Genomic DNA, 27,994 nt, shown 5'->3' on the forward strand with positions numbered 1-27,994 from the left:
TATTGTCCTTAAATTGGGATTTCGTATTTATTCCACCCAGAATAAGGAGCTCTTTAAACCAGCCAAATTGTACCTAAATCTAACTAAAAAAAATCGTCAACAAAATAAAAATCTACCCAGACGGCAGAATTCCTCACCTCATCATCATACGCCGGATTCCCATAGCTCCTTTTGCTAGCCCGTAGCCTCTGGTTGCCCTTACGATGTCCGACGCTGACGCTGTCCAAGCTATACGCGTCCAGGGACACGGGGGTACAACGCTGCGCATACACCCCCCGCCGCCCGCGTCGGCGGACCACCAGCTGGAAATAGGGTACCTGGTATTATGCTTCGTTATTAATTTAGTGTACAGCTGCCATCAAATCGTACTCAATAGAAGAGAACGAATAGGCCTAAGGGTCCCCAGCAAGCTTGGTTCTTCATACAAATATAGTTACGCTCTCATTTTAAAACGACTTGCTACATTGCTCTGAAACTTTGTACTTACAATTGGTTAAGATATATAGGGTTGTAATTAGTTTATGTAGCCTCAGAAATCTTCGTTAAAAGATACAGTTTTCATACAAAACTTGTTTATGCTCTATTTCGTTTGATTTATAAGATAGAGCAATATAAACAAATTTCAGCCCTTGATATTCCTCGTCTCATTGTATGTGCAGTTTCATTACAATCCAACAGGTAGTTGAAAAATAAATAAAATGAGAACGAAACTGCGTTTGTATGGGAAGGTGAAATTCGGCCGAGCTTGCTGGGGATTCTTAAGAGTCACACGAACTTGCCGCCAGAAAGCCGCTTCCATACAATCAAAGTATTATTATTAAACGACTAGGTAAAATGAAATTAAACTTGACATAAACAGTTACGTAACATATATCTATGTCTGTACCCCTAGTGTAAATAAATTCGATTTTGAAACGTGACGTACGCGTTTGCGTTTAGTCTCATTTTGTATTGGATTTAGAAAGAGCGCGCCAAGCGGGACGTTTTGGAAACTCAAAATCCTATACAAAATGAGACTTAACGCAAACGCGTTCGTCACGTTATGATGTCGATAAAATTTACACTAGGGGTACTGGTACTGGTTTTCGTTACCAAAAAATGTTATATTTAAGTAAAAAGTCGGCAACAATAAATAAACACAAAAATGAAAACGGTCAGACATAGATAATTCCTCACTTATTCCGTTCTCAAAATTTCGTTACGATTTGTTAAGTTTTTATATCGCACTAATTTTAGGAGCGACGCGATGGAGATATTTACCTGATATAATAATAATAAACATAGTGCTGAGTGATTACGCACTGATATATTAAATTAGTTTTTTGTTACTCTCGGATATTCGATGGCAACTGTACAAGCACTAGAATTACCAAACACCAGAAAAAGAAGAGAAGAATGACAAGTCCAGTCCAGCCCAAATACTTGAAGATGTCAAGATGAAAACAGGTATACGGCATACAGATGTCAATAATCTGGCAAGTCACTTAAGAGGGAAGAATAACTTTGGGGTCCTAGCGAAATAACTGTTTTTTATTTTTGAAAATCCATTTCGGAAGAAAATCCATTCCACTAACTAAATCTTAACAAATCACTTTGATTTTGATGTCGATCGATTCAGCATAATATATTCTAGGTTTATAGGTTTCGCTTTAAAAAAAATAGTATCTTTTTACCTATAATTCCTATAAAGCTGGTTTTTCATCGTGTCAATGAGCCAAAATGAATTTATTTCTCGTGTTTTCGTTATTTCTCGCATGTATTTTTTTATTTCTTTCCACTGACTACGAGCGGAACGGTTAGTTCGACTAAAAATATTTTATTAATTTGTTGTTTATGTAATACCTATTACTCCCAACGCACCCGCTTGCAATAAAAAATCTAGTGATTTACACGGCCTAATAGGTAATGACAAAATTACAAAAAATAGCAAGTTCGAATCAGTCTTACTTACAAAACAATATCTTTGCTTTTAGTTTTAGTGCTTACCACATAGTGAAACTATGAACAATCCAATAGCTAGGCAATTAGGTATTTTGTTGCAATGTTTTGGAACCGAATCTTACTCGAGATAAACAGAAAACAACGAACCGTTATGCTTTTGTGCGAAACGGATGCCATAAACTATTTAGCTGATAGATTATCGTAACGTCGCGTTTTATTCGTATAAATAATATATAGGTATAAGGTATAGGTGACGATGCAAAATGGGTCAAACCTACATTTACAAATCATTAACATATTATGAACATTGTGGACCAACTAGTAATACAGTGGCACAGTGAAGGGCGTTAAAAAACATGTTTTTCTTTACATTTGAAATTGCGCCTAGACTCTCGAGTACATTACGATACAAGTGCGAAAAATTGTAAATTGGAAACGAGTGGCTATAAATTGTGAATGACGAATTTCGCACATGTATTTTCGACATAGTTACGTAACACGCTAATTATAGAACCTGTTCATAAATACATGTACAGCCACCATCAATAGTACCGGATGAAACAGGGCGACAAAAGTATCTGCCACCTTAGAATACTTTTCCAAATAGAGATATATCTCTACAGGTTAACACAAAATAAATAATATTACTACCGTACAGAAAGGAAACTTCCTACAAATCTACAAAACCGAAGTTTGTCAGCGATTCAGGGACGAATCGTGTCGTCCCATGGCACTATCCCTTTCGGCTATGTAGGGTTGTCAAAATTTAAGTGATTATCTTATCTATGGTTGTGCACGCAAAGGAACGTCAAGTTCTGCCAACCCTAATAAGTAATAATTGCTCGTATCAATGCTGAGCCAAACGGAGCCGAGAACGCCCGAACGATGCAGTTTCCCCCCGCTGGTAATTGTTCTACATATGGAGACATATCTCTTTTTGTGAAGTTATTAGAAAATGGTTATATACTTTGGACGCGTAGTATGATCCGTTACTTTTGATGCTGTCTGTACAGATACATCGGAGCGGCAAAAAAACACGTAAACACGCCTCTATTATCAATGCTTTAAAGCTCATGTTTTGAGCACCTTGGCCGTTGCCATATATCGTTGCCATGTAGCGAACTCACAAACATATTATATTAAAGCTTTGTATAGACCATGCTACAAAGAAGTATTTCAAAGCTCATGAAGGTATGATAAATTCTTGGTCTAATCGTAAATTAGAGCTGTCAACAAATTCTCAAAAATGCTTACGAACGTCTGAGTGCGCCGTGAGAAGCCATCGGAGACTCAGCGCTTAGTACCACTTAGAACTAATTTATGAAGTGCCCTAGTATGGGCTGTTGTCCATTGTTGGATACGATACGAAATATCGTTTAAATTCTTGAAAGATAAACTGTCCTAATAGCTGAGTATTATATGGGTTATTTAACACATTTGAATGAATTAATTTTGTTTTTAAGTTGCAGGTTTTAGAACAATATTTTAATTGATTGGTAAAACGCTATTTAAATTGAATTCAAAAATATAACTTTTGTACAAAATTAAGGAATATTTTATTTACTGCCATAACAAAGTACCTATAAAAATTATACCTCCTTTCAATGTTATTGCAAAACACAGGACAGTACAGTCGCGAACTAATGCTACAATTCATTTAGTACCTATCTAACAGTTCTGTTTTTTTATTTATATATAGTGGCATTTATTTTTATTAGTTACCTACAATAAATGAGTCTAATTACCAGTCTGTCGTTACAAAATACAGTTTAGCCCAAATTTGGTCGTCCCTACTTTATACAGGTGTTTATTTAGTCATCTGCAATAATTTACGGGCCGAATATATATAGGTTGTACTAAGCAACTTTTATTATAGGACCAAAGCAATTGCGAAAAAAATATTGGCTGTTTTTCATACATTATGGCTTGACATTTTCTATAGAAGAGTACACAATTTTTTTTGCGATTTCGGGTTTGGTCCCATAGTAAAAGTTGCTCAGTATGGCCTATATAATATATTCAGCCCGTAAATTATTGCAAGTGACTAAATAAACACCCAGGTACCTAACAGTCATCAGACTACGCATCTAAAGTAGGTATCTAATAAGTTAACAATAATATATAAGTCCATGTATGTAGAATAATGAGACTGCGACAGATACGTTAGATTGCGGACATGGCGCGTAGCCAACATGCCAATCTTTTACGCTCCGTAGCGAACGAAACGCAGCTATCACTGTCGCACTAATATGGAAGAGTGACAGAGAGAGATTACCTTATCGTACGCTACGGGGCGAACGATTTACATCTTGTCTAAGCATCCTGTATATTTGCTCGTTTGCTCGATACCGTCGCGAGGTCGCGAGCGTGGAATTCTGGCCGAAGGGACATGCGACACAACAGAAAACTGTGCCCGAAAATATTTTTTGTTTTTAAGATTTTATTATTGTATGTTAGTTTGTATGGTATGTATCTATGGGCCTTACTTGCCTGATAATAATTGATATTTAATATTAAGAAATATTAAGAAAATAATTACAGGATGGCAGGTACTTTTTGAGCGTTAATTCATTCGCTACAATATTGACTGTACCTACCTAATATCTATAACCTAACTTTAGTAACGGTTACAAATAATACCAACAAATATATACATAGGGATCGTGCATCAAAATGTAGGAGCCAGCACATAAGCTTCACTTCGTGCCAATAAACGCCTTTTTAAATGTTTAAGTTTTCGATTTAGACCACATGATGGCAGACTTTACAAGTCTTAAATTAAAACTATCAAGAACTAGCACACGTGAAATGAAAGGGGCAGCATCATCAAATTGGCTTAAAGTCACAATGTAAGGTTAAAATTTCTTGACCGCTCGTGTTTCGCAATGGAAACGCGCCGTCAGTCCGTCATCGGGCTTTGTTTATAATTCGCGTTGTAAAAACATCCTCCGAGCGATACGGCGACACTTACGCTTAGCGAAATAATGGGTACAGACCGACAAAATTACAGGGCTGTTAGGGATGTGCAAAATAAAATTCGAATTCGCTTCATAAATAATTCTGTGAGGCGTATACCTAATAATTTAAATACCAGTGCCTAATAATGTAACTGTTCTTCAACTAGAAATAATATAAAACCTATGAGAAAGGAATTTTTTTCAGATAAAAAAAACATCAGTCAACAACGACTTGACTGAAAACGTTTTAAGTAAGTATAGGGATAGCGCGAGTTTTACCTAGTCTTTAATTAAACTAGGCATATACACTACACGCCAATAAATAATACGGGGCTCTCTGTGCTGCTCCCTAGACACACGATCCTACTTTACATTTTTAGGGCCACCCCGCACTAGCATCTCTCGAATATCGACGTCTAGTCAACTGTATGGCTGCTGCTCGACGCAACGATGACGCTAGTGTGGGGTGGCTCTTAAGACTATCTAAATCTTTTATTTAGTCAAAGAATTTGCCCTTGCAATTTATAATTATAGAATGCTTATGTTTTATGAATTAGAGCTTCATCAGTGAACGTTTCCTACAATATTTATTTTGACTTCAAACATCTAGATCGTTTTTTTATTTTCTATGTAGTCCCTACTGATTAAAATTATTATTATTTATATGAATAAATAAAATAAAATAAATAAATATTATAGGACATTATTACACAAATTGACTAAGTCCCACAGTAAGCTCAATAAGGCTTGTGTTGAGGGTACTTAGACAACGACATATATAATTTATAAATATTTACCATATATAATATATGAATGTATACCTATATTATCGCCCTTGCAAAATAGTTCTAAATCCAGTAACAAGTAATAATTCGAAATCTAAATATTTTAGTACCCAAGACAAAATTATATGTAGATATATATCCGCTTAATAACCATCGCTGATATCACAAATACTTTACACTCACAATAAAATCGATCCGTTCAAGATAATTGGGCTAACAACACCTTCCTTAAGCTTACCTTTTATTGTTTCCAAAAATTCCATCCTTATCAAAAGCTCGCGTCAACACTTTCTTGCCGCCATGCCTGCGCGTGCGCTGCCCTAGCACCGCCCAGCGCCCTGCGATTGCGCATAGCGACCACATCCACGTAACATATCGCGCGGCGAGGACCGCTCCCAAAATAATTCTAACTATTATATATCCGATTAATTTTGACACTTTTAGTAATATTCAGTTTCTAGTAAATTTTAAAAACTTGGTCCTTTCTTTTAATTTTTATATTTCTGAATTACTTTGCATTTCCTTTGTTAATTTTGACCGTTTTAGTAATTTTTCGTTTCATACTTAATTTTAAAAGCTTGGTTCTTTCTTTTAGGAAATACAAATTTTTCCTCTATTTTCTTTGGCGGTCGGTTTTAAGTAGCTTTTAATATTTAAAAGAAATAAGTTCAAGTGTCAATTGTTTTAAAAATATTGTTTTGGGAGCCATGAATAGTTGATTTAAGTTAAAATTTGTTCCGTTTTTTTAATATCAGTGCTTCATGCGTCATAGAAGATGGGTTTGTGGTAAGTTTCTTTATCATTGTTTTGTTAAGTTTTCCTGATACTTGTACGTATTACAATTAAATACAGTTTTGAGTTCTCGTCTACATGATATTAAACATATTTTTCATTTCTCATGCTCGGAAAGTGGATCATTGTTGTTCTAAAAAGTGTGCAGGAAATGAACCTTTCTGCTCTAGAGCACTGTACTTTTATGATAATTGGTAAGCAATTAAAATATTCGCTGTAAATGGACTTGTTGTACAATTTCCATTGTGATAATTACTCGTAACTCCCCATTCCAATAACGATAGTTTTACCTAAATTGCTAATTGAAAGTATACCCTGCACATGTATTTTACTTTCCTCGTATGAAAAGTAGAGTGTTTAACTCGGGCGAAAGGCACCATTTCCGTCTCGGACTATTGGCACTCGAAAGAAGTGAGAGTTTTTTCAGTAGTATGATTTCTAAATTCCATAAACTCTAGCTCTTGTATATAAAACTACAAAATGTGGACAAAATACCGCTAAAAACTGATTTAGGTTAAAAGATTGACCTATTTATTACTTTTGAAGAGCTAATAACTCTTTAAAAATTGGCATGCGAACAATACAGGATCCATGTTTTGTATTTATAAAATAGTACATTACGATACAAGTGCGAAAAATAGGAAATTTCGTAACGAATGGCGATAAATTAAAACACGACCGAAGGGAGTATTTTAAATCGACACGAGTTGCGAATTACCTATTCGCACATGTATCGTTCAACGTTTTACAGTACATATGGCCCTTTAAGTTTTCGACATAGTTACGTGTGCTAATTATCGCACTAGTGCGGTAAAGTAGCACCATATGTACTGTAAAAGATTTTATGTCATTCATTGCCGCGAATTTGTTTTTAAGTTACCGTAACTCAAGAAGAGCCTTCTATGTATTATGGTTCACTTTGTTGTCTAGCTGTCTGTCTATCTTTTGGCCCACTTTTTCAAATAGGAATGGAGTAATCAAGTTAAAATAGATGAAATATCAAACTATCGTGTCTGCTGCTCCCTGAAGTCGTAAAAACATACTTCTAAGTGTAATGAAACCAAGAGACCGTACCGTTTATATCGCAAAAATCATACACAAACGAAAATACTAAATCAGGTCATAAGTTCTGTCAAAAAGGTTTTGACTGATAAAATGTAATTTGAAAGTTTGTTTTACACTAATCAAGGAAAGTATCAATTTAGATCGCTAGTTTATTTACTATTATATATGAATAATAACTTTTTTATCCGTAACAGTCTGACATTTATGAGAGAACTTATGACCTGACTAAGTATTCTAAGTATTGAAAACCTATGGGGCGCTATACTTTACCATGTACGTCAACAGTAAATTATAAAAACCGGCCAAGTACGAGGGACTTGCGCACGAAGGGTTCCGTACCATTATCTATAAAAACGGCAATATTGTAATAATGGGAGCCCCCTTAAATATTTATTTCATCGTATTTTTAGTCATTGTTGTTATAGCGGCAAAAGAAAAACATCATCTGTGAAAATTTCAACTGTCTAACTATCACGGTTCATGAGATACAGCCTGGTGACGGACAGACAGAGACAGACGGATGAACAGTGGAGTCTTAGTAATAGGGTCCCGTTTTACCCTTTGAGTACAGAACCTAAAAACATGCGTATTACCGTCACGGTATAGCAGGGATCTAATTGTATGAGATTTAATGTTGTCGATTTCATTTAAAGCGTATAAACGCGATTAGGTACGATTTACGACTATAATCGTAAGTTGGCAAAAAAAGATAGCAGTTTGGCAACAAAAAGTTAAGTTAGTACAGTCAGCATCAATAGTAGTGGATAAAATTACTCGCCAAAAGTGTCTGCCACCCTGGAATACTTTTCCAAGTAGAAATAAATCTCTAAGAGCCGCGTAGCCAACATGCAAATCGCTTACGCTCCGTAGCGATCGAAACGCAACTGTTACTGTCGCACTTATCTGGAAGTGTTATATAGAGACACAAGCGTTTCGTTGTCATGGCGATAGCGATCGTCACCTCGGCTAAGTCGGCAGTTCGCGATCTTAAGTATCTTAAGTATCCTACATATTGAGACATATCTCTTACTAGCGACCCGGCCCGGCTTCGCACGAGTTACATTAAAACCTTAACAAATTATACATCTAAACTTCCCTCAAGAATCACTCTATTGATAGGTGAAAACCACAGAACAGAACATACAGACATAGACAGACGCGGCGGGGAACTTTGTTTTATAAAGGTGCGACCAGACCGCAGCTTAAAAAACGGTCACGATACGGAATCGCAGTGACGCGTCGTATGCGTACCGTTTTTGACGCATGCTCCCCACACCGCTGCTTAAAATACGCTGACGCACCGTAAATTGATCTGCGTAAAAATCGCAAAAAATATTACACGGAGATCTTATGGCAGACACCACGCCGGTGACGTAAAAGACGCAACTGTTTTGCGAACTAAAAAAATTCGCGTGAAGCACGTCACTGCGATTCCGTACCGTCACCGTTTTTTAAGCAGCGGTGTGGGGAGCATGCGTCAAAAAAAAAAAACGGTACGCAATCGACGCATCACTGCGATTCCGTATCGTGACCGTTTTTTAAGCTGCGGTTTGGTCGCACCTTAATGTGTATATGTAGTGATAGAGAAATACCTGCATGTATTTGACAAGTAATCGGTACCCCTAGTGTAAATATTTTCGACAGCGAAACGTGACGTACGCGTTTGCGTTAAGTGTCATTTTGTATGAGATTTTTGACGTTCCAAAACGTCCCGCTTGACGCGCTGTTCAAAAACCCATACAAAATGAGACTTAACGCAAACGCGTACGTCACGTTTCGTAATCGAATTTATTTACACTAGGGGTACAGATCCATAAGGTACCCACTTTTGATGGACCACATAATACTGACCGTAGTTATGCAGAAAACAACCAACTCCATTTTTTTATCAATACAGAAAGCGACCAAATCCATTGAGTTATGGTGTAAGTCTAACAAAAAAAAGTTGGTTGCTTTCTGCAGAACTACAGGCGACTTAACCCTCAGTGCGTGAGTTTGCTCTTGACCGGTTTTTTCTGCAACTTAACAACCTATCTATCTCGTAAAAAATACGATTTATTGTAGTAAGTAAAAAATCGGACAAGTGTTAGTCGAACTCGCCCTCCAAGAGTTTCGCACAAATTTAACTTACTTATATTTATTTATTTTTAACAAATTTATAGTATTTTGATTTTTCCCTGTAGGTGTTTGGAGTGTAACACGATACCTACTTGACAAATTACTTAGTTATAGGTGAACGGGATAAGTACCACTTTATAAAATTTAATTCCCTTGAGACTGTCAATTATACGTTTTTTGCGGCATAAACGGCCGTATCTTGGCCGTATCTTATTTATACGTTAACTTAGAAGTTTGATTTTTTCACAGCTCAAAGGGACTGTTGACTTGAGTATGTAGTTTTAATTTCAACTTGACACCTCTACGCGTTCCCGAGATAAAGGGACTTGATGACGAACAACAAAGTGTTCCTATAAGGGTTCCGTTTTTTTTTACTTTTGAGGTATGGAACCCAAACAAAAGCTACTTTTTATCCGAAAACTTAATATCGAAGACGAAAGGCTAATTAGATTCTAATGCGTTATTGAGATTGACACACTCATTAAGTCATAACATACGGTTTGATTCATTTCATAGATATACCCTAGTAGGTATGGTATTTTATTACAAAACATTTTACTCATTGTTCTAAAGGAACGACACTTATTAAGTATATATCTAAGTAGGTACCTATTTAATAAAATAACCTACTTAACTCAGACTATGCATTGACTGTAATGTTTATATTGTCGTCCGGAAACGCAGAAGACATAACTATTAAAGTACCGTCACATAGAGCTTATTCAGCAGAACTACCTATTCTATATATAGCAGAACTATACATTCTATAGAATAGAATTTAGACAGTTGAAGGTAGCGAGTGGAGCCTATAGTTCGTTTATTTGCATTAGAAAAAAGGCAAACAATCTAGGCATCTCTTTTTATTGAAAAACGCTTTTGAAATATCAGTAACTACCTATTACTTATGAGAGCAAAATAATTGTTACATATTTGACGTGATTAATTTTTCAAATGTGTTTTTCAATGAAAACACATTAAATCACTTACCTTTTTTTTCTAATGCTTAACAAAACGGACTATAACCAAGATTATCGTATTCGACAAACGACCAACGAAAAGAAAATATGTATCAAGATGACAGATGCTACGAAAATTCACGTGACTATTTCCATGTTTCGAATGGCGGTTTTATCAACGATTGTTAGCCTTATAGCTCGGGCCTCGCGCAACAACGCAGCTGTTGTTAGGGTTTTCTCGACTTAAAAGAAGACGTAGCTCTTAAGAAAATAGGCGTAAACTCCCCCTTTATCTCTTATTGTGCCTAAAATTATGAAAAATTGTTAGTTACCTATTTATCTTATAAATTACAGGAAAACCTATACAAAGGCCGTGAATCGATTTAACAAAGAAAAATTAAATCTTTATTAAAAACGGACTCTCTGGAGTCTGGAGTCCTATCGTACTGGGCCGGTTTTTTTTACTTAGGTATCAAAATATACCAAATACCAAAGGTCTACCGCCCACCTGCTTTCTAAGATTTTTGAACAACCATTAATCTATTTCATTTCGTCTCCTATGTTACCAGGCAAAATAGCGTCTAACGGTTAGGGAGTAGATGGGTTGGTTAATACTAATTATCGTAGCCGTTACCTACCTCATGACCGACATTTGCGATCGCCCACCGGTTCCCACTAATCATAAACTTATCTGACGTGTCAAATGTCTTCGCTTGCAGCTTCGGGTAGCCCGCGGAATTTTTATCGGCAGATAAACTTCGTCCAACATCACACAACAATTTCAACTTTAACTCCTGCACGACTGAACTCAAATTTGCTTGTAACCGTCGGATTACCTTCATGCCAAGTAAGTTATTTTGTGTTTTACCGTTTGGTATTAGAGTCTATATTCGTTTGCGTTGAACTGCGTCCAGGTTATGTCATTCGTTATCTAACGAGCTTTCAGCAGAATGCCCTTGTGCAGATTGTGTTACTTCTGATTATGGTGGCATTCAAGCGTACATGTCGTTTTCAACTGTTAGGTACCGTTTATTGGAGCAGGTCGTAGGTATCAGAAAGTTCAGTTACCTACCAAGCTCTATTAAAGAAAAACTTTCTAAATAATAGGATGGTAATGTTTGCAAGATTTATAGACCAATTCGAGTTTTAGTTATTTGTTATGGTGTCAAAAATGATGTTTTTGATACTGACAGATCAGTATCATATCGGAAGCAGATCGATTAACTAAAACTCGAATTGGCCTGTTGGTCTTACTACTTGAAAGAATAAAATATAATAATATAGGTATAGTAAATGGATTACGATTACTAGGTACCCAACCACATATAATATAATGATATAGGAAACTCATTTAATTTCAATAGGAATACCCTATTCAAGCGAAGTTCCGAATAAGTTTCCAAGTCTAATATAGGATTAGGATAAGAGTCTAACATTGATGTGTGGATTTTCTTTGTTTGCAGAATTTTAGCCTTAGACTAGCATTCATATTCGTAATATAAGTTTGTTAAACAATCAGTTATCAAACTTAAGATAATTACGTAATGTAGATTTAGCGCCAAACTTAATTTTTTAATAATGTATTTTCAGGACTAGTCAACAAGCAGAGCAGTGACCTGGTTCAATCTTCAAGAGAAAATGTAAGTACCTATACATAAAAGTAAAATTATTTCTGAGCCCTAACAATATCCATACCTACTAATATTGGGAACCCTAGTTTAATAAATAGGAAATAAGCATTTTATCACAACATATTGCACACCAAATAAAAGGACTTTATTAAATGATAGGATAAATCGTCAATTACTGGCCACTTTTTAATAAATGAATTCTATTCACCTACAAACAGAATTCATTTTTACTATAAGGTGGCCAGTTATTAAAGAGTGGCCAGTAATTGACGATTTCCGTTACAAGACCCCAAAACAGCAAAAAAAAGCGTATCATTCGATGATTTACATTTCATTGAAAAAGTAATTGTATACCAACTATATACCTAAAAGCACAATGAAATTAAAAATAATTCACAATAAAATTATAAATAAAATAAAATAAATGAATTTGTCATCCTATTATTATTGTTTATTTATCAGTAACTCTTTTTCTGTTACCTTTTCACGCTTAAACCGCTGAACCGATATAGATGAAAATTTATTTGAATTTCACGGATATTATTATTTTATGCAATTAAATCACTGGCAGAAGATAGTGTTTAAACCTATGAACGCCACTTGCCACGCACACCTATGAACTTTATCGGAATTGCACGAAGATTGATATTGGGCTGTAACCGCGCGCGTCAGTTCACGTCTTTGGCGGTCAACGGGTTAATCAAACTTTATAATATTTCAGTCATTGGCAGAAGATCTGAATCTAGTCTGCAATGGTCTCCAAAGTAGTGAACGTAATTTATCGTGAGGCAGACCTATAGATATTATGCTCATTACTTTGGATATCTTGTACGAATATACACCGAAACAAACAAATATTCTGAAAACTAGAAAATGAAAAGAAGAGACAGATAGAAGAAGAAGACAGGCGGGCCCCGGAAAATAAAGAATAACGAAGATGCCTCAAAGCAGGTAAAGTTTGTATTTGTGTGTTGTGATTGTCTGTGCTGTTTCTTGGATTACTCAGTGCCTATTGTAATATTTTCAGGGTTATACATGCAATATGCAAACTTGCTGAACATAAACCGTCTTTTACTGGCCACCTTCCAATAATCCACCACCTTATACTAAAAAGGATTCTGTTTAATATTCACACCATCCAAGTAAATTTTCAGAACTAATGGTTTATTTGAATTGGTATGGAATAAGGTGGCCAGTTATTTTCCAAGTGGCCAGTAATAGACGGTTTACCATATATAGTATTGGTAAAGAAGTTAGCTGAAGTCCCTCTTGCATGTAGTTGTGTACAGTTTACAAAAACGCGTTAAATATGTTAGGTACTTAACATTAATCAACAAATCCCGTTATTAATGTTTGAATTAATTGACAATAAGGGTTGACAAAACTAGATAGTTTTGATAGAGATACCGTAGGCAACACTAAGCTCACTTATAAATAGAGCTGCGTAAAATAAGTTTTCAAGTTAAAAAATCTAAATTATTAAATAAGGTCACTTCTCTCTACTCGTTCTCTCTCAACTTTGGCTAGTCATTATTTTTAATAAAACTTATTCCAAATCCTAATTAAGTACTAAACGGCCATCATACAAGTTTTACTGGAACTATGATTTAATGTTAGTAAATGCGAGGTTATGTACTAAAGGCGAATTTTAGGTACGTGATTTTTCTTAAATCCTTATGTTCAATGAACTGCAACATTGATAAGAGGAGTTTGTTCATCAAACTTCTTAGATAAGTAAATAACGAATCTGCAAATCTTATGTCACAAACACGTGTTACGTTACGTTACAAATTTCAAATATGGAACTTCAATCAATACACATTACTCGTACTGACATAAGCAAAAGGGGTTTTTGGCTAAGTTACCTATATGTACTTAAACGTCCCTATAATGGCCGTGGCCGTAAACCAAAAATCCTGTAAAAGTATTTTTTCATTTCTCATGCTCTGAAAGTGAGTCGTTGTTGTTCTAAAAAGTGTACAGAAAACCATACGTTTCTGCTCTAGAGCTCTGTCCTTTCTAATAAGGTTTTTTTCTTTTTTTTTATGATAAGCAATTAAATTTTGGTTTTAAATGGATTTGGAATTTCCATTTCGATAATTCACTCGCCATTCCAAAAATAACTATATTTTTACCTAAATTGTTAACTGAAAGTACCTACCCTCAAGAAATACTACTGAAGTTTATATTTAGCCGTGTTTTTTTAAATGCACATCTATTTTACTTTCCTCGTATTCGAAATGAAAAGTAGAGTGTTTAACTCGGGTGAGAGGCACCATTTCAGTCTCGGACTTCAATGCATTGGTTAACAATCTACTATATTTACACGCGTAACACAAACCCTCTATGATGCTTTAAAAATCCGCAATTATTTGCCAGCATAAGGATTAACTTTATTAACTAACAGAAACAGGGCTTAATCGCGTATTCGATTTTAATTTTTTTTTTTTTATACGCGATTAAGTTCAGTTTCTATTAGTTAATAAGGTGCAAAAATCGTGAAAGTTTAAATCAGTATAAGGATAAACTATTATTAAAATGTTATTATTGCATAATAATAATATCGAAATCGATTTTATAATCAGGAACATTCAAATTTAGAACATCTCTGAGAAAAAGAGCAATTTGATTTGACATCTATTATAATATAGTCGAGATGACGTTTTATTCGAAATGAAATGTTAATATGTATATTGCAATCAATTTTGACAAATCTCACATGTTAGTTGAACGATATGGCAATTTTAATTGGGACCATGACTTGAGCTTGTCTCTTAATTAAAAAAAAAAAAATTCTAAATAAATAGAAAAAAAATACGGATGCGTGACATGGGTGAAAAAAGTTTTCATTTACCGCCATATATATATATATATAGCTAATCACTATAACATATATATATATATATATATATATAGCTAATTTTCGGACATGCCACCTCATATGCGCGAGTTCCGCCAGAGAGCCACGATGCTTTAATACTGGCTGTAACATGCGCTTAGTGAATATATCCTAGAGGGTTTATAATATGTGTGTAGATAAAACAGTGTATGTAAGTGTACATAAGTAGGCATTAAGACACTCGTGTGGTCATTTTAAGAAACTCACTTCAGTCACTTCGCACGTTTTTAAAACCTACACTCGTATTCTAATGCCTTTCATTATTTAGTAGTCACATAAACTACAACATCAGCTTTTAAACACGCCGGCAGCATTTTACCTTAAATAAAAGCCTGTCTTAAGCAAAAGGTCTGTTCCAAATGAAATAGCTCCAAGTTTGATTGATGAATTGTTTCATGATTGTCTATGATTGGAGATCTTATCTTATCTTATGTCTTTCTGGGGCCCTTGCTAAGGACCTTCGATCCATAGGGGTATTTTATGTAATTATTGTGTAATTACCCCTTTAGCAAAGATCCGTCAACTACTCAAGAGCTTTATCGACCATCTCCATAGTTTTAACTGGTTAATTATGTTGAAACCAATTGCTGTATACTACTTTTGCTGTACACTAAACACATTTTATAACACAAACGCGAAAATATAAATTTTACAGTAAAAATACTCCAAATTTTCTTTTAAGCAGTTTTATTTCATGATTGGTACCGTTAATATACTTTTAGAGGCTTAAATCAATTAAATATGGAGCTATACTACTTTATCTCCTATGTACCTACTGAAAAGTAGGTAGATAGATAGATAGATGGTCACGCAAAACTTAAGCAGTGCTGGCGCATGTAAAAAAAGAACCGCGTCTTTATACAAACGGTCACGTTCCACTTTTAAATTTTGACGTGAATTCTTTCATTAATGAAGAATTTAATTTATATTCGGGATCAGTAGATACAAGAAATATATGAATGAATTCAATTCTTAATGTGCCCGTGCAATTTTGCAGCTTGCTGTACATTTATGACGTATCAAATAAAAAAAACATTTCCTATCTTGTATTGTTCAGTCTATCGAAATGTTATAGTTAGCATTATTAAATGATGACTCACAACTCATTCACAATGAGTGACTTAGATAGCGACAGACAGCCTGACCTATAGAGCAACATGGATGGAAAAAATTATTGTCTTTAAAGATTCAAGTAGAATAGATAGGTAGTAAGAGAAAACGTATATGTAAAATGCTTACCAAAAGTCCAATAAGCAGTATCAAGGCTATAACTCCAATGGTGCTGACGGCGATAGCCACCGCGGCGCCCGAGCCCGCCTCCTCCATCGGCGTGAGTCGCTCCGTCGTCACGTCACCGTAGCTCGACACGTCCTCCAACTCGCCGATCGGCTTCGTCCCCAATTCTGTCGTCGTATCAACGTCAACTTCTGTTTCCGCTATTTTCTCTACAGGTACAGTTGATATTTGAGATGTTGTTGTTTCCTCTTCTGTTGTTGTTTCTTTTTTCTCTTCTGTAGTTGGAGCTGGAGTTGTAGTAGTAGTAGTTGTGGTGGTAGTTGTTGTTGTTGTAGTTGTAGTTGTAGTGCTAGTACTAGTCGTGGTCGATGAAGATGGAACCATTTTTGTCGTTTCCATAATTATGACTTCGTTACTGCCGCTGCTATCCTCAGAAATATTTTCTTTTTCTTTCATTGCACTTGGTGATGTTTCGTAGACCTCAGTACTTACATCAGCCTCGGAACTTTCTGTTTGTACTGATTTGTCAGTTACTACTTCAGTGGTAGCTTCAGTTTGTGCAAACGTAGCTTCTACAATCTCAGTTGTGGTTTCAATAGGCAATTCTTTGTCTGCAATGGTGGCGTGCGTTGCTGGTTGTTTCGATGTGGTATCCGCAACTTGAGTAGTTGGTGCGGGTAATTCCGATTGTAATTTAGTTACATTAGCTATTGATAGTGACGACACCTCAATGAATGGTGTTGTTTCCGGAATGTTCGTAGTAAATTCTTCAACATAATCTGTCGTGGTATAATATTTAGGTCTATATGTAGTAACAGGACTATGCTCTATTGTAGTTGCTCTTGTTCTAGTAGGAGCCACTGGATGCCATTCACTAGATGTGGATGATTCTACTTTGTCAGTCACAGCTTCTGTAGGAACGTAGGAAAATCTTCTAGTCGTTATTTCATAGTCAGTGGTGGCCGATTCTTCAGTAATTGTCTCAGTAACGATTTCATTATTTTGCTTAGGAGTTTCATCGAGTGGCGTTGTTACTCCTTTAGGAAACTTAGTAATAGAAGCAAAAGTTCCACCTGAATTGACTTCACTCTTAGTTACTGGTACCCAAGAAGTAACTGTTTCTTTTGCTTTAGTATTACCCTCTGTAGCTTCTGTCTCGGTTTTTACTCCTTCAGTGGACGTGATTGGCTGAGGACTATTCTGCACGGAGATATTGCTCTCAGCTGGTAGCCGTTCAGATTTGCTCTCTGTTGGTATAACCTCCGTGTTCATAATAGGGTCAGGTGACGTGTGAGGAAGCACTGGTCGCCAAGGCAACTTATTTTGGTCAATATTTGTCATCTTTTTGGTAGCTAAGTTATTCGTTTCAGGAGTTAGAGTTGTAGTGGTCGAACTCGTAATAATTTCGTTTTTGTCTGAAAAGCCAAACAACAAGAATTAAATGTTAAGTAATTCTTGGAAAAATTGAGGGAACTCTGCAAATATTTTAAAAATTTAGACTGGTCTATATGGATGTATTGAATTGGGTATTATTTATATGACCAGTACTCGTGTATTTTACTCTCAGAGTCGGAAGGCACGTTTTATTCAAATAAAACTGCAGATGGAGACTTTAAAGTGATAAAAGCATGTAAACTGTTTATTTTAATTTATAAATATCTATCTAATGCATAATTAGTAATTACAAAAACAATTAAACTCACCTTCATTGACTTTTTGCACCTCGTTTTCTTCAACGCTCTTTTGCGTCGAACTCGTTACATTTGCCGGTCCAGGAGGGCTTCTTAAGCTGGCAAGCGCCCACGCTGTTAGCGTAGGCGGAATTTCCATCTCACTGGTGGTCGTCATCTCCTCCTCCACGGATGTGGCTGTCGTAGTCCCGAACTTCATCGACCCCCTCTTAGACAGCGAGGGAATACTGTTGTCGGAAATCGTCTGAGACTGTACCAGCTTCTTCACACCGCTCACATCGCTTTGCAAAACTGGATCTATGTCCGATGATACAGTGGTTAGAATGGTTTTATTCGACTGTTTTGGACGGACGGTTGTGGTCGTTCTATCTTTAATACTGAAATGCTCCGCGTATATTGTTGTAGGATAAGTAGGTTTTGGATAAGTTTTGGTAATATTCCGCCTTGGAGTCATCCATATTGGTTTTGCTTTAGGCGTCGTGTAATGGAATTTTCTTGTGAAGTTTCTGACATTATGGGTTTGTATATTATCGGCTGTAGGTGTGACGTTATTTGGAGAATCCTTAGCCCCAGTGAAGCCGTTTAGTCTTTTAGAATACCCTCTATTTCTGCTGGGGAAGCTGTTAGGGAACGGCCTCGTCTTCTCAGTAGATGATATAGAATTTATGGTGGAATAGGGTATTGAACTTGAAGGATTAAAGAAAGGTGTCAGAGAACTTGAAGATGGTAAAAAGTTGGAGGACACGGTGGATCCCAAATCAGGATCAGGGAAAAGCGGTTTTGTGGAAACGGGGAAAAGATTTGACGGAGTTCCTTGTATTGATGCCAACTCGTCTTCAGCAGGGGTCTGAACTGTAGGTTCCGAAGGTAATGTATCATTGTCACAATCATCTTCATTGGAATTGTTTATTGCGTATGTTTCAGTGGAGAGTACGGACATTTCATAATAAACGCTTGTCCCGTGCACGTCAGAAAGTTCCTTGTTCATAGTTCCAGCTCCATCATTGTCAATAAGGCGGGTTTCTTTGGTATTCTTGATAATTATAGTAGACCTATTACCTGGCTTAGTAATATTTGGGCTTAAACCTAATGTTTCACTTATATGTACATTTGTTACGTTGGGTCGGGGTGATCTTGCTTTGATAGCTTCCAAATTCCTAATAATACTTGAAGATACTTCTTGATATTTTTTATCGAAGAAGTCATTTTTAGGCGTGGTCAAATCAGTATCAAAATCGAAGAAATTGGATTTGTAGGGCGAATCATCATCATTTTTGGGCAGGAAACTAGAAAAGGAGCTAAGTACTGTACTTGAATAATCACTATACTTATCACTTGGACTTTCTCTAGAATCTTTTCCATGATCATCATCGAAATCAGGTATAGTAAAGAAATTATTGTCATCAAATTTACTAGTAAATTTCTCAAATGAGTCGTCATCATCATCTTCCTCGCTTTTACTATCTTCCGTGGTGGTACTTGTGCTTACTGGCATTTTCGTTCTCTTATAGTTTCTCATGCTATCCATTATCTGCTCTGGCTTCTTAACTTCCGCCGTTGGAGTCACTATGATCACTCCCGGGACCGTCTCTGCGGTTGAGGTTCTGACCCTTCTCAGAGGGCTTGCTGTGGTGGAGCGCGAGTAGTAACGAGTCCTTCCTCTGTGTTTATACTTGGCATTTTTCTCGGTGTGTTCCTCGGAGACTGAGCCCTTAGGCAGTTCGTTGAGGACGGGGTCGAGGCCCCGGGGCCGGCTGCGCGGCCAGGTGGCGTTAAGCCGGACAGGCCGGGGCCGGTCGTCGCGGACGGTGGCCGGGGTCGTTTCGAGCGGGAGCGCGTTGCCGCCGGCTGGGGTGCTGCTTAATAGTAGCAAGTATGCTACTAATGCTGCACCTGGAAATATTATGCATTATGCGTTAGTAAAATAGCATTTTATTGTGTCCAAGTTGAGCAGCGCTTCCACTGAATTAAATAATTTAATTTAAATAGGTAATTAAGTACAAAATAGTATTATGGACGAAAGCGTGATCGAGTTTCTTGTTCGATTGTGGAGATGAAAAAAACCATACAAAAAATATTTAATAATAACCATGGATACTCACCTAAGGATATTCTTACTGGTGACTCCATTATAACTTCATTTTGTTCTTTATGTCGCAATTGCTCAATGACTTGCCAGAATCCTGTGTCCCATGATTATCCTGAAACAAACAAAAATCAAAAATTATTTTTCTTGTAATAAAATATACAAAAAGGCAAAACGCCCCACTTTGTCGCTTACCATAAGGACGCCTTGACAAGTTATTCGTATAAAGATACAAGCAAATCTCATCCTTATGGCAATCGACAAAGTGGGACGATTTGCCCGCCGCGGTCACATATATACTAACTCCTTATCTTTATGACACGGTTTCCTTTATCCTTGTTCTTCTTCTTCTTCCTCGCGTTGTCCCGGCATTTTGCCACGGCTCATGGGAGCCTGGGGTCCGCTTGACAACTAATCCCAAGATTTGGCGTAGGCACTAGTTTTTACGAAAGCGACTGCCATCTGACCTTCCAACCCAGAGGGGTAAACTAGGCCTTTATCCTTGTTCTAAGTGGGAAATAATCAGATTGATTTCTAACCTCTTTCTTCTTTTAAATATTTTTTTAACTTTGCGCCTAACTACTTAAGTAAAACCCTCTTACGTCGATATTCCACCTGTGTGGGTGCCTTTCCAGTCTACGTTTATACGATCTCCATTCAATATACGGTTTTCTTTGCTGTCTTTAAAAAAAACATGTTTAAATAGGTGTTAGATAAACACATGTTAATTTAATTACAAACGCAAATGTGAACCTCATCGATACAATAAAATTGCTCAATTGAAATCTTATCTTTGATAAAAAATAATCACGATTCTATTAAAACATGCTCGATTAGTTCCGTGTTGCAACACGCGTTTATTCGCCGACCGGCTGCAGCTACAGTGCAGTTGCGTCGACAGGCCATTCCCATGACTTTATTGACACTGCTGCAGATTAGCGTGACGACATGCTTTTGTCGCTTGTTGCCTATGTAGTTACAAGTGTTACATGTAAGCAATATAGTAAGTTAGCCTCTAAACTAGCAGCTAATATCAGTAGAAAGAATTCTACCGTAGAACTATGTGGAATGTTTATCCTATTCTTCTACAATTTTGATATGAATTTAATCCGAATAAGATACAATGAGATCTAATAGCAACTGTACCCCTAGTGTACATTTGTTCGATAGCGAGACGTGACGTACGCGTTTGCGTTAAGTCTCATTTTGTATGGGATTTTGAATTTCCAAAACGTTCCGCTTGGCGCGCTGTTTTTGAATCCCATACAAAATGAGACTTAACGCAAACGCGTACATACGTCACGCGTCACGATATCGAATAAACTATACACAAGGGGTTCTGACAAGCCCTTACACCGAAGTAAACAAAGCAATACTTATACTTTTTAAACTGCTGCTATAAGTTAGGTATAACAGTATCACTTGTACTAAGTAGTTTGTAATCCTTCAAAGCATTATATTAAATGGAAAGTTTGTTCCACTTTCGCGATTGGATTGTTCAAGTTATTGTTGTCGAATTTTCTTTGTCATATCTCAAGTCATGACTCATGAGAGACATCAGTTAGTTCAGTTTCAGAGTCTTTTGACACTTTATTGTAGGTACCGTGAACCCATCCAACTTTGCTCTAGTTTGTAGATGTGTTCTCATTATTCGTCAAATACATATCAAATGTCAAACACGGTTCCGTACACCTATCAAATGGGTGCTATATCATTTCACCTAATAACTAATATTGTATACAATATATTTAAACGAATACCTACTCCTTGCTATTTTTAATCCGCTGCCGGATCTATCTCAAATATTCTTTTTTATCTGTAAAAACAATAATTGTGTTGTCACTAATTAACATTTTGTTTGTTTTCATAATGGTCTTGCAAATAAAAAGCTTAAAAGATAAAAATAACGTCCGTATTTAACTCAAAGACGGAGAGTTAAACTCTAATGAATTAGAAATGTTTCCCGTCCTAGACTAACATAAAACATTTGTTTACTTACTTTAATTTCGCGTGGCTACTTTATCCATCAAAATAGAACTAGGCGAGCAACAGAACCAACAATCATATCAAATTCAGTTCACAACATCGCGCCTAATGTCAACTTTATGATTCAGTGTGACCTGCTTGCACCCAAATTACCATAATCTTACCTTACATTACCATCGTACCATTTGCGATTGTTGAATACCCTCGCGCGAAATGTTAAGGGCCATTATCGCTTGCCTGCTACTTAATGTGTACACGGCAGAGGGTCATTATCAAAGTTAGAGGTGCGAACAAATCGTGCTCCACCTTTCGAAAGAAAAAGGTAAGTTTAATAAGACTCATTTATTTGCAATACATTTTTCTTGGGACGAAAAGGAAAAAAAATGTAGCGCAATTTGGGGTAATCGAAGGATAATATGTGCCTAGTAGGTTACAGCTAGGGCAAACATCCTTTAGATGTTAACCTAGAAACTATGATTATTTTTCATAACTTCTTAAATTAACCTAGCGTAACTCAAAACAAAATAAAACTGCCACTTTGCCTACAAGATTCGAGTGTAACATTAATAGTATAAAGACATTGTTAAACTGTGCTAGTTAGGTATGATCGTGCCTAATTTCTATGTAATATATTCCGTCTATAAAATGTCGCTTCTCTTAGTCACCTTTTAAAAACAAACCCGTATATTCTTAAAGGATATAATTTGACAATTGTTAAAACAATCTACATATTTAATCTAGTGAAATTTTTAGTCGATAACGAGACTTCGTATTAATTAAACTATTCGTTGACTTTCTTTGACTAGCAGGCCAATAGGGTTGTTTCCATCTACAAATCTTAAGGCAGAATTGTATCGCAATAAATACTTTTGGATTATAAGAACATGTTAAACTCCTTTTAGGGGACCTGTAATGACCATATTTTTGTAAATATTGAATTTAAAATATGTTTTGGCACACGTCACGTGACCAAACTCGAAACGTCATTGAAGATACTGATGACGTCACAACTCTCGGATTGACACTGTTGACAGTTAGGCGATAAACAACAAATTACAAATGTCAGTTGACAGTTCGTATCTTCTACGTGTGTATGTAGTTATTTGTCAAACCGTAAACTGTGACGTGACGTTACACAATTATGTTGGCGTTTTGGCGCGAAAGCATCTGTCAAAATATATTTTGTTAATTTAACATATTTAAAGCCGTTTTGAGAATAAAAGTTGAATTTTAGGGCAACTTTTAGTTAATATAGAACATAATACAAGCGTTTAAAAAAATTGGAAACAACCCTATTCGAATGTACACTGACATCAGAATGATATTTGAACCATGTTATTTAGCTATCGTGCGTCTCCCCCGCGTCAATACATGTACGGACAAGTACGAAGCGAAAAGCACGACAACTAAATAACATGATCCAAATATCATTATTTCAGTATACGTTCAAATTGGCTTGTAGGACATAGTAGCTGCAAGCATGCAGCTTAAATCTCGATTAGGTACCGTTCTAGACAAAATTAGGTTACCTAGAACCAGTTCTAGACGTAGGCAGTGTAGATAAGAGCTAAATAAGCGTAGTACATTAAATTGAAAAGGCGAAAGCGATAGCTCAATCTTATTTAATGGTTATTTCTAGCTAGTTGTAATGCTAAAGATAACACTGAAAGTTTTTCTATTGGCGATTTTTATAAAACAATTATTTATTATATTACCTAATTAACATTTCGTTATAGCCAAGATAATTGAGTAATGGGGGCGTATTGTCAAAGTATTTTTTGTCAACTAAATTTACTGCCATCTTTCGACAGAAGACGAATGTCATATGGTTATTTGACCCATGTTCTTTCACTGATATGTGTTAAATATTAAACGGTGTCGCCATCTACTCGAGTATAGCCCAAAGGAATAACGCCATCTATTCGAGCATATATTTTTCTTAATTTTTTGACGCACGTTTTTACGGTTCCGTACCCAAAAGGGTCAAACGGGACCCTATTACTGAGACTTCGCTGTCCGTCCGTCCATCCGTCCGTCCGTCCGTCTGTCACCAGGCTGTATCTCATGAACCGTGATAGCTAAACATTTGAAATTTTCACAGATGATGTATGTCTGTGTATAAATACTAAAAACAAAATAAAATAAATATTTAAGGGGGGCTCCCATACAACAAACATATTTTTTTTGCCGTTTTTATAAATAATGGTACGGAACCCTTCGTGCGCGATTCCGGCTCGCACTTGCCCGGTTTTTTTCTTAGACTTTATTTATCTTATACGGTGTTATATATATCTTTACCCTTGTAGAAAAATCTGATATTTAGGAACCCACTGAAAAGTATTAGACGCTTTACTGTTTTTTTGTCAATGTTTAGTTAACAAGCAAATAATAATTTTCAATGATTGAAAATGTCAAGTCAAAGCACCGAAGTTTTAGATGTTCAATACAACGTCAAGAGAACCAAACAATTTGATTTAATAAAACAGCATTAACAGCATAAACAGCATTTCTGACGAGCAGTACCAAAAACAGAGCAAATCAATAGCCTCAGCATAACATTCACGGTCACGCAGCAGCAGTACAATTGCGTACGCGCAGAGGTCCCGGCCTCGTCTCCATTGCGCCCACGGTGCCCTACTTTGCACGTTAATCTTACTGACTACTGTGCTGTATCTGACTTCGATATCCAGGCCTTGTCAATTTATTTTAAGTTATGTACATCACCATTTTATCCATAATTGTGTTAGTATTGTCAAATTGTTTACATACGTCACAATTGGGCCTAAACCTAATCCAAGAGTTTATGTAGGCGAATCATTTTAAATCAACTTTCAATGGACATCATAAAAAATCCTATACAGGTGTTTGCGTTTTATGGATTTTTTAAAGTTCTAAAACATTACCTATTGTGTAGGTACATCAAATAAAACATCAGCTTGACGTTGATATGAGCATTGTGGGCCCGTCGGTCACTGTTTGAATACTAAACCAGTCATGGCACCAATTCAAGAAACTCCCTTTGATTGACAATTTTATGTATGTGTCTACATATCGTGTTATATAGCATGTTAAGTTCTACCTTAGTGTGACAAATATTTGAAGAGAACACATTAAATAATTACTTGTTTTATGGATTTTAAGTAGAGTGGATAAAATTTTGCACATATCAATATTCAATATACAATTGAAAGTACAAAAACTGGTTTTATAAGGTGTTTGCTGAATAACTTTGATTTCATGACCGCTATAAAACAATCTAATTGCTATTCGTGGCCGAAGGTGCTGGTTCAATCCTTGCCTCGGGCACCGGAGGTCTCTGTAGCTTATTCTTAAGTACAATAATATACCTATATGATATGTGACAAATGTTTTTGCTTTATACAACTAGTTCGCCCATTAAGCTACATATAGTCATCGAAAGTTAGATGCATTAATCGTGAGTAATGCATCCATCAATATTAAGATTAAAGATAAATATATCACACACGTTTCTACCGACCACTCCTCGAGCAATGGTTGACATTTTTACGTAGACATTTTAGCTGTAGCATCGCAATGCACGTAATGCATTGCTGTTTCAACTTGTGGTACAACTTAGAAGTTTAGTACAAACGACGTAATATTTGAGGAGAAGAAAAATAATGTTATATATAGCGATGGTTTTATGGTAAAGACACTGAGGTAAAATCGTGACAGAGTGCGCTTGCGTTCCCTTTAGTGAAGTCGTAGTGATGTGAAATATCATCATAGCCATGGCTAAATCTACCAGTTATAAGTAGGTACAGATCTTAGATAAAGCTTCTTATTTTTATGTTTGTATTTGTGTAGAGAACTAACAGGGGAAAATAGAAGGTAAGGAAAAATAGTAGTAGTAAAAAACATAACACGGAGATAATAGATTAGTACAATAAATGTACACAAATGCGAACTTTTCTCTTTAATCTCTTCCAGTTAAGCATCATCATGATCAAACATCAAGATCGGTAAGCAGCAAGGTGGCTGGAACTGGCTACTTTTACTATTATTTCGTGCACTTTAAGCATTACACGCGCCGTTTGTTAGTTATAATCGCAACGTTAATTCAATAAAATTAAACATAAGATTAACCACTTACTTTTTAATAGTTACCTTCTCATATAAGTAATAATATATCCTTTGTGCAGCATTTGTACTGTCTAAATTCCTTATAGTATAGTCAAATTAACGAAAAGTATGGAAGTAAGTCGTGTAGTCGTGCTTTTTTTGGATTCGTTAGATGGCGCAACTAGATTATTTCCCCCGAGTTGCACCGTTTTTATTATGTACGGAAGACCGTTAAATTTTAGGTATAAACTATAAAGTGCCGTAATTTTGGAGTAAATTAAAAGCTATTGGGTTCAAGCTAAGTAGTGTATAGAGAACACCTTGGTGCATAGTATATCTTAATTAAAAAGATGTGCAATGTATGATACCCTAAAAAAAATTTTTTTTTCGATTGCGGCTCGAGGATAAGTCAGTCGGTTGGTGCAATCTCAAGTTAAGCTTTTTAAAGCATTATAAACATTCAGTTAACTTTGCACGCCTGGGCAAATTATGGAACATGTATTTTTAATTATTTTGTACATTGTGCTTCGGGGGAAATTAAGAGAGACGTGAAAATTTTAAAAACGGTACTTATCTAAAGACACTACATTCGCACTAAATAAAAAATAGATTTTTTTTACCGGAAGTTTGTCAAAAAGTAAATAGAATTAATCGCAACGAACTGCAAGCGAAGGTGGTTGCCGCACACGGCGCGGGGCGCGCGGGGCGGGGAGATAGCGCAGCGCGCAGCTAGGATTTGCAATATCCGACAATTTTTCGGATCCGGATACATAGAAATAGGATATCAAGAACGACTGTCAAACTTCAAAAGTGCGACCAAAAATGAAATGCAAGTTTGTGCGTAAATTGTCTATGTGAGATCAAAAATAGTGATGTCATGTTACAACATATTAATAATATATCGGTGTTTGACCGCTTTATCGACTACTTATTCAAATGTGTTTGATTGTATAAAAAAATGTTATACGAGTAGGTATGAAGGCGCTTCCCTTAGGGTCATATAGGGCCCAAAAGGTGCCTTTGATGAAACCAGCACCATATTTTAGTATGTTGTTAAGCATGTTATTTTGACAAAAAAACCATCGGGAGACAGTTTCAAACGTGGTTAAGTCACCAGTTATGACGTCATCAAAATGGCCGGTGCCGTGTTCAGAATATTGCGTATACCACAGAAAGTATATCACATGTAAGCTTGTGTGGGGTGTCATAAAAAGCAAAATTAAATGCGCTACAATATCATTTAAACATTTGATCTTGTAAGTACCATAGTTTGCGAGAAATTTTAAGTTTTATTTAAATTTTCCCGAAAAAAAATCCGTTTTTTGTTTTCATCAACTTTACTAGTAACTTTACAGGAAAACATTGTATCAAGATATGAATGCTACATTAGTAAGCTATTAAATTCCATTAAAATTTTGAAAATCGGTTTATAAACAAGCAAATTACATTATTTTTGTTCCATACCGGATGACACCACCAAGAGTCGGATGGCTGTTTCAATACAATTTGCAAGGCAAATGATGTTTAAGTAAAGGTAACTTGCTGAACGATATTTATAGTAAAGTAATATTTTCGATAAAAGTATTATTATCAAAATTAAGAATACTGAGATCGTTTTATTGTAATTTACTCCGGATCTAGCTAATTAAAGTTACACACTAATTAATTAAATCAATCGTAGATCGTAGTGGGACTTTATACGCATTTGCGTACTAGGTACTACGAGTATTTTTGTTTCGACGTAGAACTTGATTGTGTAACACACTAA

General features: G+C 36.0%; 1 protein-coding gene across 2 annotated transcripts in view; it reads right to left on the reverse strand.

Moving 5' to 3' along the window:
* The window catches only part of LOC133526764 (mucin-2), a 113,160-nt gene that overhangs the window by 6,590 nt on the left and 78,576 nt on the right, over nucleotides 1-27,994 (reverse strand). For both annotated transcript variants that reach the window (XM_061863483.1, XM_061863484.1), the window contains 4 exons: nucleotides 20,174-20,272; nucleotides 18,084-19,964; nucleotides 16,384-17,795; nucleotides 138-302 (listed from right to left, as the gene is read on the reverse strand). In XM_061863483.1, the coding sequence (XP_061719467.1) occupies nucleotides 138-302; nucleotides 16,384-17,795; nucleotides 18,084-19,964; nucleotides 20,174-20,201 (3,486 nt within the window). In that variant the 5' untranslated portion in view covers nucleotides 20,202-20,272. The remainder of the gene's footprint in view (nucleotides 1-137; nucleotides 303-16,383; nucleotides 17,796-18,083; nucleotides 19,965-20,173; nucleotides 20,273-27,994) is intronic.

Source organism: Cydia pomonella, chromosome 17 (genome assembly GCF_033807575.1).
Source record: "Cydia pomonella isolate Wapato2018A chromosome 17, ilCydPomo1, whole genome shotgun sequence".
Taxonomy (NCBI): Eukaryota; Metazoa; Arthropoda; class Insecta; order Lepidoptera; family Tortricidae; genus Cydia; species Cydia pomonella.